The sequence below is a fragment of the Apodemus sylvaticus genome, chromosome 1 (assembly GCF_947179515.1).
Source record: "Apodemus sylvaticus chromosome 1, mApoSyl1.1, whole genome shotgun sequence".
NCBI classification, from domain to species: domain Eukaryota; kingdom Metazoa; phylum Chordata; class Mammalia; order Rodentia; family Muridae; genus Apodemus; species Apodemus sylvaticus.
In genome coordinates, this window is record NC_067472.1 from 20656115 (window position 1) to 20674694 (window position 18580).

General features: G+C 45.9%; 1 protein-coding gene across 2 annotated transcripts in view; it reads left to right on the plus strand.

The window, feature by feature from the left end:
- Positions 1–9044: 9044 nt before the first annotated feature.
- Blnk (B cell linker) overlaps positions 9045–18580 on the plus strand; it is a 69295-nt gene continuing 59759 nt past the window's right edge. Inside the window, exon 1 of one of the 2 annotated variants that reach the window (XM_052186114.1) lies at positions 9045–9305. In XM_052186114.1, the coding sequence (XP_052042074.1) occupies positions 9259–9305 (47 nt within the window). In that variant the 5' untranslated portion in view covers positions 9045–9258. The remainder of the gene's footprint in view (positions 9306–18580) is intronic. The other variant, XM_052186104.1, reaches the window with a different exon arrangement.

Consider the following 18580-nt stretch of genomic DNA (forward strand, 5'->3'; position numbering starts at 1 on the left):
AGATGGGAGATAAAAATGTCTTTAGAACATCTTCATCTCTGCCAGGCCAGTCAGACTAGCAGTGACCTCCTGGACTCATTTTGAGAAGGACAGATTACCTCATGTGCAGACGCAGTTCGTGGACCAGTTTTCCTGGCCACACAGTTCCCCATGCTGTAAACTATTAGGATTTCAAGCTAGGTGGTACTGGCATAGGCTTTAAATCCCAGCACTCAGGAGGCAGAGGCAGGTGGATCTCTGTGAGTTTGAGGCTAATCTGGTCTACAGATCCAAAAATGGTCTAGGAAGAATCTTCTACCCCACCATGCAAATCATACCTAACCAACAAACAATTCCTGAATTACTAAGATCATCTAAATTGTTTTTTTAAACTATTTATTGTTATATGTAAGTACACTGTAACTGTCTTCAGACACACCAGAGGAGGGTGTCAGATCTCATTATGGATGGTTGTGAGCCTCCATGTGGTTGCTGGGATTTGAACTCAGGACCTTTAGAAGAGCAGTCAGTGTTCTTAACTGCTGAGCTATCTCAGCAGCCCATCTAAATTGTTAATACCACTTAATATCCGGATCACTATAAAATCTCTGCAGTTCTCTCGAGTGCTCTCGCTAGCTGATTTCCTCGAGCCAACACCCAGATTAGTTCACTGCGATGATTGTACTTGATTGTCATGGCTCTGAGTTTGGTGTAACTTTGAACATTTCCTCTTGGTTTTTTCCTTTCCTCCTTCCCTCCTTTCTTTCTTTATGACCAAGTAGTTGCCTTGTAGAATTTCTACATCTGGATTAAAAACAAAAACAAAAAAACACAACAAAACAATACAATACAAAACAAAACAAAATACCCCTACCACCATTATTGTTTTCTTTTAATGCTACAAGTTTTTCTTCTATACTCTTTATTTCATAAGGATCTCATTTCCTGAGTTGTCTTATATACTGCGTGCGGTCTTAGAGTACTGGTTAATTGCAACCCTTACACTCTCCGGATGCCCTCAATTTGGATTATTAACTAAGGGTTCACTCCTTGGGAACTGGAAGGTTAGATCTGAGCATTAACCGGCCTGAGAGTGAGTCCCCCACTTACCGCCAGGCTTGGTTACATGATTTAACCCATCAGTTCTCTGCTCTGTAAACCTCTGCTCTGCAACCGGCCAGAAGCCTCTGGGATGCGACTCTGATATGTTGTGCTGTTGTTGGGTTATGGTGTCTTCCCAAATATTTCACATTCTGGCTTTGGCATTAATTGCTGGTCTTTAACTTAATCTGTTTTTCATTTAAGGTTGTGCAATGGTGGTTTTACTGGAAAGTGAATTCAAGGGCTTTGTGCATGCTAGGCACACGTGCATGCTACTGAGTCATATTCCTAGCCCCCTCTTTTTTTTCTCCCCCCTCTTTATTATTTATTTTTTCTTCTCCTTTTTAAATTCCTTTAAAGATTTATTTGTTTTCTTTTTACCTGTATGAGTGCTTTGTTTCTGTGTATATGTGCACACCACGCACATACATTGCTGTCAGAGGCCAAAAGAAAACATCACATCCCTTAAAACTGCGAGCTGCTGTGCTGGGAACCCAACCTGGGTCCTGTGCAAGAGTAACAAGTGCGCTCAACTGCTGAGCCCTCTCCAGCCCTCTTCTTTGTCTTCTTTTGAATCAGATTATTACAATAAAGGAAATTGCTGTCTGGAAATTGCTCTGTAGAGCAGACTGGCCTTGAACTCAGAGAGATCCACCTGCCTCTGCGCCCTGAGTGCTCACATTAAAGGCGTGTGCCACCATGCTGGCACCTCGGCCTTCTTTTTATTTTCCATTCTCATACAATTCATTGGTTTGCCCAGGCTAGCTCAGAACTCTGTAGCCCAGTTATGTCTTAAACTTATTGTCTTGCCTCAGTCTCCCAAGTATGAAAGATTACAGGCCTGCACCGCCAAGCCTCTCCGTGATCTCCTTATTCCCTCGCTCATTTTATATTTATTTATTAGCTTTCTTTTTCTGTTAAGAATTGGGGAGGACTTTTAGGTCCTTCTTAAAGTGCTAGAACAAAAGCTGTATCCTTTTCAAAGTTCTAAATAATCCAACTTTATAAATTTCTAGCTATTGGAGTAAATGAAACAATTATCTCTAATATTAGCAACTTTTAAACTTTTATTATTCTGGGCTAGTGGATTATTGATTGTCTAAAATAGTCATTTATTCCTTTTGACATCCAAATTGTCCCCAGACCTCCTTCAGTGTGTCCTCACTGGGGAGTTCTGTGAGGGAAAAGAAAAAACAAGATGGCTGCACTTCCCTTCCTCCCCGCCCTAGCCTGAAGCCGGCCTTCGCTTCAGCCTGAGTCCCGGCCTCTCTCTAATAGGGAGTCTGCCTTCTTCTTAGTGTGATTGGAATTGAGATTTTTTTCATGTGTCTGACATTTGGAATAACCTTGCCTCTAAAGCCGCTTAATGCTTTATGCAGGCTGATCATTTTTTTTTTTATTAAATTATAATTCTAAAGGCTTATGTTCTTTGGGGTTTTTTTTTTTTTTTGCTTTTATACTCTAAATATTAATTTCTACCAATTTTTATGCCAGCCATATATTAAAACTTTCACTTCTAAAGTCACAACAGTAGGCCAGCACACACACACACACACACACACACACACACACACCTAGGCCTTTTCAATCAAGAAGGATGGCTTGGGTAAGAAGTCCAGGGGACGAGTCAAGTGCCATCAGATAAAGGTAACAGAACACTAATCAAAGCTGTAGCACCTGCTGCTGATGCCTTCTCCTGGCAGACAGAGCCTCAGTTCTTAGAGGACCCTATATTATCTCAGCTCCCCAAGTCTTTCATGTATCCACCCCATGGCCAAAGGACTCTGCCTCCCCACCCTTGCCTGCTATCTGATGCTGGGAACCACCTTGCTTGCCTGGGGCTCCAAAGTATCTGTACCCCACTGTTTCTAGTTTGCTAGTTTGGGATAGTGACTGGACCACATGACTGTTGAAAGTCAGTGGGTATGGTATTTGGTCAAAGAGATGGTCACTTGCTGACCAGTAGTGAGGCATAAGATGGGTCGTCAGGGAGAGCATCCTAGAGGGCTGAGAAAGGCCTGCGTCCTAAAGAAGGGCCTGCTGAGGGAAGCCAGAATGTAAAGGTGAAGCTAGCTATAGGAAGTAGCAAGGATCTATAACCCAGTGAATGCTTACCCCGGAGGGGAAGCAGGCCAAGGCAGACCTGTGTCACCAGAGACTCTTGACAAAGTGTCTGAGTGCAGAAGGCAAGAGTCTAAAAGTTCTCCAGGGCAACATCAGGCTAGTACAATGCTCTTTCCAACATGATCTTGGACCGACGCAATGGATAGAACCTGGGGGTTTGTCTTAACTAATTAGATGCTACCCTAGGTCAGTCAGAGACAGAATGCTGAGCTTTCTGAGCAGATACAATAGAGGACCCACTTGTTGACAGAAAGTCAAGCTTGAGCTTCAAGGAGCCTCGCTCTTCTGCTCAAGCCACACACATTGTGTCCTTCTTCCTCTTCCTCTTTCTTCTCCCACAACAGATGTGAAGAGGCCGCCAGCCCTCAGCATCTGCCGCTCTTCCTTTCCCGTCGGTGCCCTTCCTGTTCTTTTCCAACCTCTACTTCCACTGTCTCACCCAGGGTTGCTTAGCTGCCTCCATTATCTCTCACACCCTTGGTTGGAACTAGTTGAGAAGGCCAGGTATGGCTGACCAGCGGAAGTTCCTGCCACAGGAGCCTGTGTAGTCAGAATGCAGCCATGGCTGCTGCTGCTGCGGGCTGACAATGACCTTCAGGAGTGATACTCTCCTTCCTGAAGAGCAGTCTCAGTCACACAAGAGGAAGGACAATGGCCTTAATGAGGTTGTTGAAGCCCAGCAACCAGACTGCACAGTGCCAACAGCGTGCCTTGCCTGCTCTGTTGGTCTGTTTGCCTAAACTGGTTCAGGCAAGGAAGTTCAGTCAGAGGGCATGCGCCAGAGCAGATAAATGGAGCTCACCTGCCAGGCCCTCTGAGGACTTGGGCTCTCTCTGAAATTCCCACCTAGCCTCTCTTTAAGATGTCTGAGAAAAGAGAACCAGGGACCTCTCTTCCTAAACTAAAGGAGTGTTCCCCAGGTGCTAACTAGGTTTTAGATGCCTCACCAATGTTCAGGTGTCTGGGCTCTCCTTGAATCCCTGTCCTCTAAAAGAGAATAGATGACATCAAGGACAGTAGTAAGTGACAGTAAGCTCTCAAGTCTGTGGTTAAGTTGGTGCTAGGACAAAACCTTCTATCTGCATCACAGATCTATCTTGCAATGGGAAAAGCTCTTTGATGGGCAGTTTAGACTGTACACAGGCTTGGATTGAGTCCCAGCTCCTCTGTGGACAAAGGATAGCACTTTGAACCTGTTCTTTAGCTTAAGAATTGACTCTTCATATGTAAAACCAATGTGACTGTAGTACAGGAAACACAGAAAGTGCTTAATAGACACACTGCTGTAGTTGTTACCACAGAGGAAAAAAAAAATCACCCAGGACTGACTGGAGCTGACGGGAGCTGTCTGGGCCGCACCCTCGGGCTCCCACAAAGCCTGCCTTCTTATTCGCAGGCTTAACTCTCTCCTGGAGCTCATTGGCGTTCTGTCTAAGCTCCACCCCACACTTACCTGGCCACAGCCAGGTATGCCCCGCCCCATAGACCTGGCCCACTATAAAAGGGGCTACTTGCCCCTCCTCTCTCTCTCTCCACCCCCCTCATCCCACTCTCACCTCTCTGCCCCTTGGGCTCTCCTCCCCTCCCCCTCTCTCCACATGGTCATGGCTGGCCTCCACTACTCTCTCTCTCTCTCTCTACCTTTCTCTACTTTCACTATACCACTAACTCCCAACCTCTACCCTGAATAAACTCTATTCTATACCATGTCTGTGTGGGTGTGGTCCCTCAGGGGGAAGAGGTGCTGGGGCAAGGGCCCACCTGGGCACCCCCTTCCCCCACACCACCGTGCCACACTCCCTTAACCCCCCATTCTCTCTTCTTAAGCCCCCTTCATTGATGCATTGGCCTTTCAGAGCTACTTTGTGTTTAAGCATGCTGTCTTGTCTTTCCTCAATAATTCCAGGTCTGTATTATTTGTGTTAAATATTTAATGGCCATGAATCAGATTAAATAATAACAGTAAAACAGATACTAATGTCCAACACTTGACTTGAGAAATAGGATGTGGGGTCTGGGAAGATAGCTCAGTTGGTAAGATGCTTGCTGTGGAGGCGTGAAGGCCCAAGTATGGCTTCCCAGGACCTAGATAAAAAAATTCAGATCTGGTGGCACACTTGCTATCCTAGCTGTGGGGAAATAAGCAAGCAGAGGAGGTTCTGGGGTTCCATGACCGGCCACCCTCATGTAATTGACTCAAGGCTTGGGGAAGGACACAGTTCATATCTTGGTAAGGGACCTTGTTCAAAAAGTAAGGTGGACGGTACCTGAGGAACAGTGCCTCATGTCCTTGGTCTCCACACACACACTCACCCTCCAACCCCAAATACACACAAAACCAAGGAAGATGCTCCCATTGTCTGGCAGGCCCGTGGGCTCCTGAGCCCCAAACCTATTCTCTGGAAGTCGTTCACCTGAATTTTCCTTATTCCCTTCAATTATTTTATCATATATGTATATATATTCAATATAATTTGTTAAGTGTCTGACCTTAATGTAAATAGAACCATGCGACATTAGCCTTTTATTTTTATTTAATTTTTAAAATTAAAATAAAATATAATTTTAATTAAAATATAATTTTTAATTAAAATATAATTTTTAATTAAAATATAATTTTTAATTAAAATATAATCTCTTCCTTCTCTTCCTCCCATTTCCTCTAACCCCTCCCATTTTCCTCCAGTCTTCCTCTTATATCTATAGCCTCCTTTTCTTTGATTATTGCTATTACACACACACACACACACACACACACACACATATATATATGCAGTTATATAAATGCAACTCGCTGAGTCTGTTTGTGTTGCTTGTGCATAAATGATTGCAGCATTGACCGCTTTGCATTGGATACCCAGTGGAGAGGCGTATCCTTAGGAAAGGATAACGCGCCCTCTCTCAGAAGTCACCTACTGAACTCCATGAGCTTTTCTCCCTAATGCATTTAGAATGTTTACTGATATTTCCACTGTATGGTCTTGTTTAGACAGTCATTTCTAGGAGGCATTAACTTCTTTTGAAAAGTTTTGCTTCAATGTTCCGTGTATGTGTGCTCACATGTTCCACCTGAAGGTCACAGGTGACTCAGAGTTCTTTCTATCATGTGAGACCTGAATAAATTCTGGAGTCAGTCTTAAGGCACGTGCCCTTACCCACTGAGCCGTCTTGCAGGCTTGTACATTTGCTTCTTCAGTTTATCTTTATTGCTTAAATTACGTTTTAAAAACTGGGGCTGGAGAGGAAGCTCAGTGGTTAAGTTTAAGGGCATCTGTGTTCTTCCAGAGGACCTGGATCTGATCCGCAGCACCCACATGGAGGCTTACAACTGAACTGTTTGTACCTAAAGTTCCAGGAAATCTAGTGCTTTCTGTTCTACCCCCCTTCCCCAGAAGTATTCAAGCAGATGCATAGACATACATTCAGGCGAAGCACTAATACACATAAAAAATAGTAATAAAATACTTTTAAAGAGAAAAATATTATTTTTGCTCTTTACCCACAGTGATACAACTGGAGCTCACTGGTTTCCAGTTAAACAGTGTTTGTTTATGTGGATATGGCGCCAATTATTCACTGTTGTTCTGTGGATGGACAACTACCCGGGGCATTTCCGGGACTGGGTTTTTGTTTTTCCAGTTAGGAACTGGAAATTGAGCTGGCGTTCGGTGGTGCAGCACTTGCAATGGCTTGCCCAAGGCCCTGAAGGAGGGAGCAGTGGCACTTCACTGAACGCTCTGGCATGTGACCTTGGTTTATCAGCTTAGAAATGCCTTACAGACCCTATGACCTACCTTCGCAAATATGTGCACCATATAACACTAAACGCTATCCAAAGTCATTGTGCTTTGTGGCCCTCTCGGTGGTGTACGGGAATCATGGTTGTTAAAAGGCTGTGTCTGGGCATTTGTGTTAAGTTGGTGATTCAGTCATCTCTGTACGTGCTATTGTAAACTGGGCCTGGCTTCAAGGCCTAGGCTATGGAGTCACCCTGTGTGGTCTCACGCCATTAACAAGTCAGCAGCTGAGATTTGGTAACGTTGGTTCCCATTCATGCTCAGGTCTTCTTGGCAAGCAGTGGCAGCAGGAAAGCCGCTGGCTCAGGCCTGGATCGTTGGGCTGAGAGACGCCACACACTCCACACCACCCGGGGCAGGCCTGCACACACCAGCCTGGAAAAGCACTTTCTCGTTTTCATCGGTGTTGGGCTGAATACAGTAAAAAGAAGAAAGACAAGCGGCTGTAAAAAGAAAAAGCAGAAGTATAGCCCTCGCCCCTCTCTTCTTTCTCTGGGGAAATAAGACGTTGCCAGGCCAGGTGCTAAGCAGAGTTGGTGGAAAGGAAAGTCAGCAGGTCAGCTGGGAGCATTTTACCATAATTCAGAAGGAACAAAAGGCTCTTATCATCCCCCTGGCCAGACTCTCCTGACCCTTGATGATGTCATACAGGTTTTTCATGTTCTTTTCTGCTAAGAGCTGAGAGGGGCGGGACAGGGAACTAGATCTCCTTCAGGATATATTGCAAGAAAACCGTGCAGCCTGATTAGAGAAGGCCAGCAGCTACAGGAAGCAGGTGGTCGCATTTTTCTCATGATGACCTACTCTCCTGAAAAAGGACCTCCTCACCCTTCAACCATTCTGAAGCATCAGCTCCTGGACATCCTGAAGAATGGGAAACTCAGATATAGTGCATGAATGTGAGCAGTCAAGGAGCCAGGAGGACAGGAGGACTTCTGATTGAACGAAGAACAGGAGGAGGGGGAGGAGGCGGGGTTGGGGGAGGAGGGAGAAATCCATTTTTGCTCTCCATCTCTTGTCCTCCCTTCTCTGCCTGGTCCTCCTTCCCGCTCTCTATTCAGTCAGGCCTTGGAGCTCTAACAGGAGAGAGAACTGAAATCTCTCCAATTTGTCCCCCCCAACCCCCATGCGTTCTTTAGACCCAGATCCACGGCCCTTTGATAATGTTCAAAACATAATCTCCTTTCACAGAGATGACTAGGACTTGCCAGGTGGCAGGAGTAGGGGTATTCAGGTACAAGGGGAAGAAAGAACACCCCCTCTCATTTTTTTTTAAATTCTTAACCCTAGCCTGCCTTCTGCTCTTTAACTCACAGATAAATCAGAAGGCAGAAGAGTTGGGGGGAGGGGGTCTCCAGGACTGTAGCAGAGCTGTCCGGATAGGGTCAGTGGCAGGTGCGGGACCTCACTGTGCTTGGGATACCCCAACACCTGACAAACCACATTGGGTCCGATGAGGGGCCAAAGACACAGAGGGTCGGAGGGTCGTTAGGAGGCCTCAGGCAGATGCTGCGTGTAGGGAAGTCGCTGGGCTCCTTCTCAGCCGACTTTTTAGTACATCCTGTCTTTATTTGGAAACGTCAACCTTTGGCAAGGCAGCTCCACACTGTCACCTTTCTCTACCCTGAGTGACCTTAACCTCTCGCAAAGAGTCACCCATCCCATTTTAAATGACCACTGCTGTGACCTCGGAACCATAGACTGTCCATTTCTTGTCTTAGTTCTCTAAGAAGAAAAGGCTAATCCATGACTTTATGCAAATGAGCAGAAAGCCCCTAAGAGTCATCCAGATCTAATTGATTATTCAGCTTTTCCTCCTACCTGAGAAGTGGCCAGGTGACTCTGGCCATCGACTGAAAGCACGGACTACCTAAGGTTTGGGACAAACCGGAAGTAGTGCTCAGCCAGGAGCTTATTCCAACCTGGCAACAAACCTGGTCGTAAAAGAACTGCTGGGAAGGGATTTGCATGCCCAATAAGGTTTCACTACCGAAGTTTACACAACGCGCGGTAATCAGCCAGGCCGGCTGACTCCCTGGATCACGTGACCACGTAGAAACAAGAAACTTGGCGATGCGCTCCGGCGAGTTTTACTTCCCCTGTGTAGGGGTGTTTGCCAGCAGCCTGTGGTTGCTCTCAGAAGTCAGTTCCAGGGGCATGAGCTCTTGAGGCCAGAGCCTTACCATGCTGCTCTGCAGGAAGTCCAGGAACTGCTGACATCCCCCTGGACAGCGACTCACGTCCCCTCTCAAGAAAAATGGACAAGCTGAATAAGATAACTGTCCCTGCCAGCCAGAAGCTGAGGTAAGATTTTCCCTTCGGATCCTTATTTCTCTTCTTTCCCCCTTGACGGCTCCTCCAGCGCTCAGAGGCACCAAAACCATGGAATACTTGACCAGTTCTAATTGGTTAGCAGTGGCTATGGGGAAGTAGATGGGGTTTTTAAAGAACTGTGTAGGAGGAGTGAAGGGACCTGCTTTGGCTGGTTTTTGCCAGGGCTAGGACAAAGAGTGAAGCTCTGGAAAGGCAAGAAGATAGAAAATTTGATGGCCCACCTGCGACCAACAGCCAGCTTTCTGAGTCTGAATAAGACACTGCTGAGGAGGGGCTTGTCCCCTGCGTGGAGAGCGTTCATGGTCACTGACAGTTATTCTTGTTTGTTTCGTGGGTGTTTGTCCTAAGTTTATTGGGGGAACTACGTGTCTTTCCAATGTCCTCATGATTATGTATTTTAAAAAGTGCTTAAGGGCCAGTCCGATGGTTCACTGGATAGAGTGCTGACTGTGCAGGCCCGATGACCTAAGTTCCATGCCCACAACCCAGATAAAAACGGAAAGAGAGAAGCAACTCCACGAAGCTGTCCTTTGGCTCCACAGTCACTGCCCTGCACATGCGTGCCCTGACACATCATGCCCACACACACTTCACACATGCACACGCACACAAAATAATAACAATTTTTAAAACAGCTTTGGCAATTTAAAAAAATTATATTTTTTTCTTAGTATATATACTAAGAAAGAAGCCAGCAGAGGCCTAAGGCATAAGTCAAGAGACTGTGCAAAGATGACTCCCGAGTTTTTGAATTTGAAGAGCTTTGCCTTTTGTAGTGTTGCTGATGACTTTCAGAGGCTGGAACTCCTAAATGTTCAAGGGTATATTATATTCCATGTGCAGACTGGAACTTTGGCCTTTCATGAGGTCATACTTAGGAGCTGGAGAATGGGAGATTCTGAGACAAATGACGAGAAAAGACGTGGAGTCGGTAGAAGGACAGTCTTTCACAGTGTCACATGGGTCTTCTCGCTCTGAGAGGTTTGGTAAGAGGCAGACTGAGATGTACTAAGGGGTCCAGACCAGCAGGCAGCATCTGCTGGTCAGCCATTTTACAGAGCATGCCCAAGAGAGCCACAGAGCGTGTAACATGGAAGTCAGAAGGTCCCACAGGGACCCTACGTCTTTTGCTGGGCGTCTCATGGAGGGGAGGGGTGGAGCGGAGTCTGTGGAGACAAGAAGGTGCCACAAACAAGATGATGCTTCGAGGATTCAGCCTTTGAGAGGCAGCTGAGGAAAAACAGGTGGGGAACTGAGGGAATAGGTTATGTGCTGAATGGGCTATTACCTCACACGTACAGGCCGATGTGAGCGCTGCCTCAAATGTGGGCTGGTGAGGAAAGTCCTGCCCAGCAGAGGCTACGGAGTGGAAGGTGGACTCCGGGAAGTTGTTCCTGTCTGGTGGGGCCAGCTGGAAAAGAGCCAGTGGTGGGTCCAACCATACAGAGTTGGGCAGCGGCTGTGCTATTAGAGAGTGACCAGGATGGATTGCATAGGGGAAGCTGAAGGCACGGATTCTGGGGGTGCTGGGAACTTAAGGATCCCAAGTATCTAGAGTTAAAGGCCCAGCGGTGAGAAGGGACAAGCAGAGAGAAGTCAGCAGCTGGTAGAGAACTGACAAGGTCCTGTGTCGGTCGGTCGGGGCTGCTTCAAGCAGAGGCCCAACGGGCTCTAACCTAAAGCCGCCCAAAGGCTCAGAACGTGCTCCGGGGAACCGAGATGAGAATCGAAATAGAGCAATAGAATTTTAATCACTTTATGATCCCTCCCCCTGGGACGAAGTCCAGTCTAATCATGGAGTGGGTGGCGGACATTATGTAATTATATTATAGGCTAGAAGGCCACAATTATCTTGCAGTTAATCACATGCTATGTCCATCTGCTGAGAGCAAAGCATTGTACTAAGTTGTCTGCACGGGCTTAGCCCGCAGTCAGCCTGGACCTTTGCAAAGAAATGCGACTGTAAACAAAACAATTCAAAACATCATCTAAAATATTTTCTGTAAATACGTGACACGGCGAGACGTTGTCAGGGGAGAGCAGTGGTCATGCTGTTAGAGGGCGAACAGAATGGATTGTATAGAGGAGACTGAAGGCATAGACTGTTGGGGTGCTGGGATCTTAAGGATCTCAAGCATCTAGAGTTACAGGTACCACAGTGAAAAGGGAGATTGTGTGCACTCTCCTGACTGGTCAATAGCAGTATAGAAGGTTGCCTAGAGACTTAATGTGGCTCCAGATTGCAATGTAAATGTGGAATGATGTTTGGATTTTTTCAAACTCATCGGATCTTATAAAGGAATGCAATCAAAGCAAAGCCAAGCAGACAGGAGTGATACAACAAAACCACACAGTGAGTATTCTAGTCACGAAAGGGGATCAGTGGCGTGACTGGGATCCAGGGGCCACATGTCCAGGTCTGGAGGGAGACTAAGAGAGGAAGGGATACGTAGGAAGAGAAACAGTGAACCAAGGAAACAAAGACAGGTGGGATGGAGGGTGTGTGTAGGGGATCCTCAGTGAGAAAGATGGAAGTCTCCCAAGGAACCCCAGGAGGTGCTCACTGACAGATCTTGCATGTACCGGAACGGAGGCAATAGAGGTGACCAGGAAGGCATGCAGCCATGTCTTTGTTAACATAAATCTCCAGACTTTCATTCCTTTGTACTTGGGTCTTAGCCATGATTTCCCTTGGAGTTTTAGAAGATAATGACATCATCACAAACTCCTCTGAGGCCTGGGTTCTCAATTCTTCAACATCAAACATCCCTAGCGGCACACAAGTACCACGTCGCTGTGTGCGCATTTGGGAATCTACAGCCCTGAAGAGCTCTCTGGCAGCCATTCTCTTCCGGTTACCGTTACTAACCTGAAAATGAAATTTTACATTTTAAACAGCTTCCCCGCTGGCGGGTCGTTTGTGCTTGCGTAGTTCCCTCTGTAGCACACATGAACGCATGCGCATTTGTTTGTATCGGTGGAGAATGTCTTTGACAGAAGGCTGATCAAGACACCAGCTGTCAGTCTTTCTCTTATTGGTCAGAGGATATAGTGTTGGTTTTGGTCAGACAAACCAAGGTTCTTTGTGACTGTAGGCCAGTGTACTTAATTTCCTTGGCCCCTGTTTCTTCCCCTGTGAGATGACAAAGGCTATAATAATAGCACCAATGCCACCGAGCTATTGAGGGAATTAAATCAATTGTCGCATGAAGCAACTGACACATGACCCCAGCACCATAATTACTGGGTCCAAAAAAAATAATAGTTATTAATATAGCCATCATGATCATGCTTATTAATTTTATAACTTACAATTGACTTTCTGGATATAAACAGAAAATTTTATGCTGGTCCTTGGCACATCTCCTGTGGGTTTCATTTCTTCTTTCTATTTAGGACATTTTTTGTTATTGAGTCTGGCATCTGTAACATTTAGCTTTGCGTGGATTGTAGACATGACAGACATGTCTCTCAGGCCTCTGTCTGAGTGGCCAGTGAAACTGCTCAGGACAGCAGGCTCTGTCACAGGTGTCCAGGCCTTGCTGGCTGGGGTCTTACCTTGGGATTTTTCTCTGACAGACTCTGGGACAGTGCTCTCCCTTCATGTCCTGAAGTTTTCCATTAGGGTTTTCAGTTCCTTGATTTTCCACATTAAGTTCTTTAGAAACCACTTCAGCCTTCTTTCACCCGTCCGCACCTTCCTCCCTCCTCTTGGGCCCTCCCTGTTTCTGACAATGGTTTCGAGAGCAGCCCTAATTCTGACTCATCCTCCTTGCACTGTCCTCATGCCTACTCACCTGCCACACCCTGCAGTCTTCCTTTATTCCACTTCTATCTGGGTTCCCAGCTTCCACACCATCCAAGGAAGGTCCTCACCATCCCATGCGTCCCAAAGTGTCTGGTCTACATCCCTCCATAAAGCAGGTGATTTGGTTTAACAACTCCCCAGTCTCCCCATAACCCTGACCTCTTATGACCCTGTATGGGTGGCTGGAGGGGGCAATTTCTGAGACACACCTTACATTTTTTCTAAGCTACTGTGTTCTCCTTTGAGCCTCGACAAATACTTCTAACGTATTCAGAAGAAGGATGGGGCTGACTCCAAAACTCTGCTTTCAATTTCCAGTTACCAGCCTTGGGTCCCAGAGAAGTGAGGTGTTTTGTCTCAAGGATGAAAAGACCAGGCTAAGGAGATGCGGGGCTGATCTCATACACTCGTTATCTATCCTTTAATACCTTAGTCACTTATGCAAATCTCCAGCAGTGTTTTGGAGACAGATTTGCAGGGATCCTCCCTCAGTCAGCGTGGCACTCCCAAAGCTATCATCTTCCTCAGGAGCACCCACCAGGCTATAGGAGTAGATTTTGAGAGTGCAATTTTTTTTCTGTCAGATTTTTACCTGGCACTCGGATATTTCCCTCCCCCTATAAAATGGCTCGTTGCTTTGCTCTTATTAAGGTCTCTTGAAACGGTTTATCTGGTTTTATGTGAAGGATTCAGGTCTACCTTGTGTTAAGTGGGGTGTTCAGGGCTGGTGGCTGATCCTAGATCCTACCTCTAAACTCCAGAAGCTTCAAGGCTCCTGCCCTCTGTAATCAGAGCCTCAATAGAGCCTTTAAGCCTGCTCCACCAGACCGTCACAGGTGCCTCTCTCAGACACCTGTGACTCTAGGCTTACGATTATCCCTCAGTAGCTCCTCCTCATGTTTCTGCATTTCCCCCTTTACATTCTGACAAAATGCATGAAATGTAAAAGTCACCATCTGAACCCTTTACAAGTGTACAGTTCAGTAGCATTGGGTGCGTGCGTACATAATCTTGTGCAACTGCCGACGTCGCCATCCGTCCCCAGGACTCTTCGGTTTGCAAAACTAGAACTTTGTGCTCACTAAGCAGTAGGCTCCCACTGCCCTCCCACTCGGGAACCACGGTCTACTTTATGTCTCCTCAGGGAACCGCAGACACCTGGAATCATGCCGTGTTGTCTTTCTGCACTCACTTGCTCTGCTTAGTTTAATGCTCACGGTTCACACGTGCTACAGTGGGGACATCATGTCTTAATTACCCTCGTTGGTGGGCAAGTAGCACTTGGGGTAGCCTTGCTTCCCCAAGTTTTTGCCATGTTGGATGATGATGCTTACAGACTCAGGGATGGATTACTTTTCTCATCCTACAACCTTGCTGGATTTCCTAAGTCCCCAGGGACTCAGGATCCTAGGGACCAGTACACATTTGGTGTAGGGGGTTGGGGTTGGAGTGAGAGAATGATAGCTATCACTCCAGAACTGTAACCTGAGAGGGGGTGAAATTCCATCCCTCCTCTCAAGGGTCCCTCCAAGAGAGTGGGAACACCTGGGAGGTGACACTGGGGCTGTCTTCTAGGTCTCACGTGCCCTTTAAGCTCCCCAACTCCATTGTGAGACAGCAGCCTATGTGCTGGCTGATGTTGGGTCTCAGGTATGTGCAGCTACTAAGAACCTTCTTTTGGGGAATGCTGTCTCTTGACAGTGTATGAGACTCTTTATTCGTGGCACATCTTCTGTCCCCAGGTCTCCACCAGTGTATTAGTCACTTCTCGCATCATTATGACAAAAATACCTGACAGAACAACTTAGGTGAGATCTGGTTGCTTTTGTTCACAACCCAATCATGGTGGGAGGGTATCGCTTGGCCAACGCTTCGTCAACAACATTGGGCACCTGCAGTGTGGCTTGGATACATCTTGGAAGATCAGGAAGCAACAGGTTTGGGATAGAACCAAGAATAGATATTACCTTCGAGGTCTGCCCCAGTATAACCACTTCTGCTGGCTAGGCCATGGTTCCAAAAAGTTCCACAGCCTTCAAAGACATCATCAAACACATGAGCCTATGGGTCATTTAACATGTAAAGTGTGATAACTGGAGTACATTTGTCTTTCTCCCTTCTTTCCCAAGTTTTTCCACAGCTGAGAGGTGTTTGCTTCCTGAAGGTGTCCTCCTCCAGGTCCCTGTCCCATTCACCTGACCCACCCTGTTGGCCTGTCTTCACCTCCTCTCTGAAACAGAACACTGGCAGCTATGCCTGCAGCCTTAGTTTTCATTCTGGTGTTCTCACAACTCTCCAGGACTGTGGAGTAGGCCTTTAAAATGCCATTTCCCTCAGACCAACATGTGCTCACCAATGCCCATTCCAAAAGCAAAGAAGCCAGGGTAAGAACACTGGGCGTGCCCCTTCTTGGGCTACACTTCTCTGTTGACCACTTGCCTGATGAAGGGACCTCAGTAACCCAGGAGCATCTCTGCCGCCAGGAAACTTATCTGGGGCCCCCAGACCTTCTTCAGCCTTCTCTCCCTCATATAAAGAAGGCAGGATACATGCAGCCAGGCTACTGATCTTCCTTGGGTGCATGGCTACATACACTGAAAGACCTGAATGTAGGTTAACATGTTGTCACAGGCTCTAATAACTGCAAGTGAGAGGTCTTGTCATTTTATGCTGGACCCTGGCAATATGAGCCAATGCTGGTCAAAGTGTCTATGTAGTGGCATACCTGCTTGCCTATGTAAAGATGTGGTGTCTACAAAGAAGCAGTGAGGCCCGCCTTTCCAGGACATGAGAGGCATCTCTCAAGCCCCTTTATATCTCAGGTAGGACAGCTGAGACCAGAAAGACAATGTCATGCATGTGTGCAAGTTAGAGCTAACAAACCCACCTCTAACACATACACCTCCGTGCTGCCATTGATGAAGAGGAGACATAGGCTACCCACCATCCTTTTTCTCCTTCCCTTTCCCTGAGCCATGTACTGACCCACAGAATGTTCTGGCTTAGTCGGTGTTCTATATATACCCTAGACAGATGTTTTAAGAAGCTAAAAGGGATGGGCTGGACAATCAGCTCAGTGGTTAAGAGTACTTGTGGTTGTAAAGGACTGGGGTTTGATGCCCACCACCTACATGGAGACTTACCACCTCCTCAGGCACGAGGCACACATGTAGTGTACAGACATACAGATGTACATGCAGGCAAAACACTCACACACATAAAGTAATAAAAATAAAACTAAATTAAAAGGATCCTGCTAATTTTCAGAAATCTCCAGGGAGCTAGACTTGGGTGTAGTTACAGTTATCACAAACTTTCAAGCCTAAACTTGAATTCCACTGACTCAGGTTGAGTGGTATCACACACCGATGTGTTTTACAGTGACTGAGCCTGCAGTGGTTCCCATTGTCTGTGGGTAAGTTATAATTACAAAGAGCATAGCTGGCCTTACTTGCAGGCCAGGCATGCATCACCAGTGCAGTATAATTTAGGAGGCGCCCTGGGAAAGTGTCTTTGCTGTGATGGAAAGAGAGTTCACATTGGTTGGAATCAGGCAGACCCAGGACTGTCTGTCTGCTCTGTACTAATTAACTCACAGTCTTTGAAAATAGCACTAAATCCATTTAACCTTGGCTCATCTGTCTGGAAAATAAAAGTAATACTGTGTACTAATAATATACAGTTTATAACCGGGCACTGTAACAGTGAATAAAAAAACCAATTGTGGGAATATCTTCTTCCTCCAAATAAACACCAACCTCAACTTCCCTATTGCATCAAATTAAGTCCATAGAGCTGTCCACAGTACACATCACTAAGTATAGAAGCTACGGATTCTCACTGTTCGATACCAGCACCAGCCAGGAGCCATTTCTCTGATAGCTAGCTTGGACCCAGAAGCAGATGCTATGCCCCTGCCTCAGGCACAGAGATTATTTAGTAAACAACGATTATGAGTTGAATGAACAGAACACTGCTGTGGATAAGGAGGTCAGAGGTGAAGACAGAGTTCCCTGGTAGAAGGCTATGCCTATGGATGTTAGAACAGAAATTGAGGCATCTAGGCTTAGACATAGAATGAATATTTTCCCATGTCCCCACACATACTTTAAGCCAGTGGTTCCTCAACCTGTGGGTTGTGACCCCTTCGGGGATTGAATGGTCCTGTTGCAGGGGTTGCCTAGACCATTGGGAAACAGGGATATTTACATTATGATTTAGAGCAGTAGCAACAAAAGTAACTATATGGCTGAGGGTCATCATAGCATGAAAAACTGTATTAAAGGGTTGTAGCATTAGGAAGATTAAGAACCACTGTTTTAAGCTATCTGAGAGCTGTAACCCTCTATACTCAAAAGGTCAAGGCAAAAGAGTCACAGGTACAAGGCCTTGTTTCAAAATAAAAAATGAAAGGAGGACCTGGGGCTATAGCTTAATGATAGAGTACTTACCTAGCATGAATGACCTTTGACCCTTGATCCTTGACCCAATCTCCACTCCTGAAAACATCAATAAAAGCGAAATCCATACTTGGTTTAGGTATAAAAAAATATGTAGTAAGAAGAATAAGGTTTGTATGTATATACAAACACATATGTATATACATATACACATCCATATATACATACACACAAACACACATACACACCAGGAGACAAGAAATAATTTCTTTCTATGTATGTGTGTATGGTAGAGTCAAGCACATATAGGAGAATATACTTTCTTTCATAAATTATTATTTTATGCATGTGTTTTGCCTCCATGTATGTCTGTGTCTTACTTGCATGCCTAGTGCCGAAGGAGGCAAGAGAAGGTATCAGATCCAATGGAGCTGGAACTACAGATAGTTGTGGGCATCCATGTGGGTACGGAAATTGAACCTGGGTCTTAAAGAAGAGTAGCCAGTGCTCTTTACCATGGAGTCATCTCTCGACCCCTGATAACTATATTTTCAAAGGAGAAATGGAAAGCCGAACATGGCGATACATGCCTGTAGTGCCAATACTGGACAAGGTGAGGCACTGAGGCAGACAGAGAGTTCAAGGCCATCATGACCTACATAGTCAATTCCAGGCCAGCTTGGGTTTTATGAGCTCTTGTCTCAACAAAGCTAAACAAAACAACCAAAATACAGAAAAGAAAATGGAAAGTGGAATGCTAAATTGGTAGAAAACTAAACTCTACATACATGTGATTTGTAAAGGTTTTAGTTTAAGCATGTATTAATTGTATTAAGTAAAGGGAAGACTTCTGGCTCTATAGCATATCCCCATTCAAGGATCTCAAAGTTGCCATGCCAACCACGGATGGCTGGGCCTGTATGCCTAGTGCTGTATTTTAAGGTGAATGTTGTCATTTCTTAGAATGATAATAGCACTGCTGGGGGGTGAGCTCTGTGGGAGAGCCTTGCCTGGAAAGTTCTAGACCCTGTATTCAG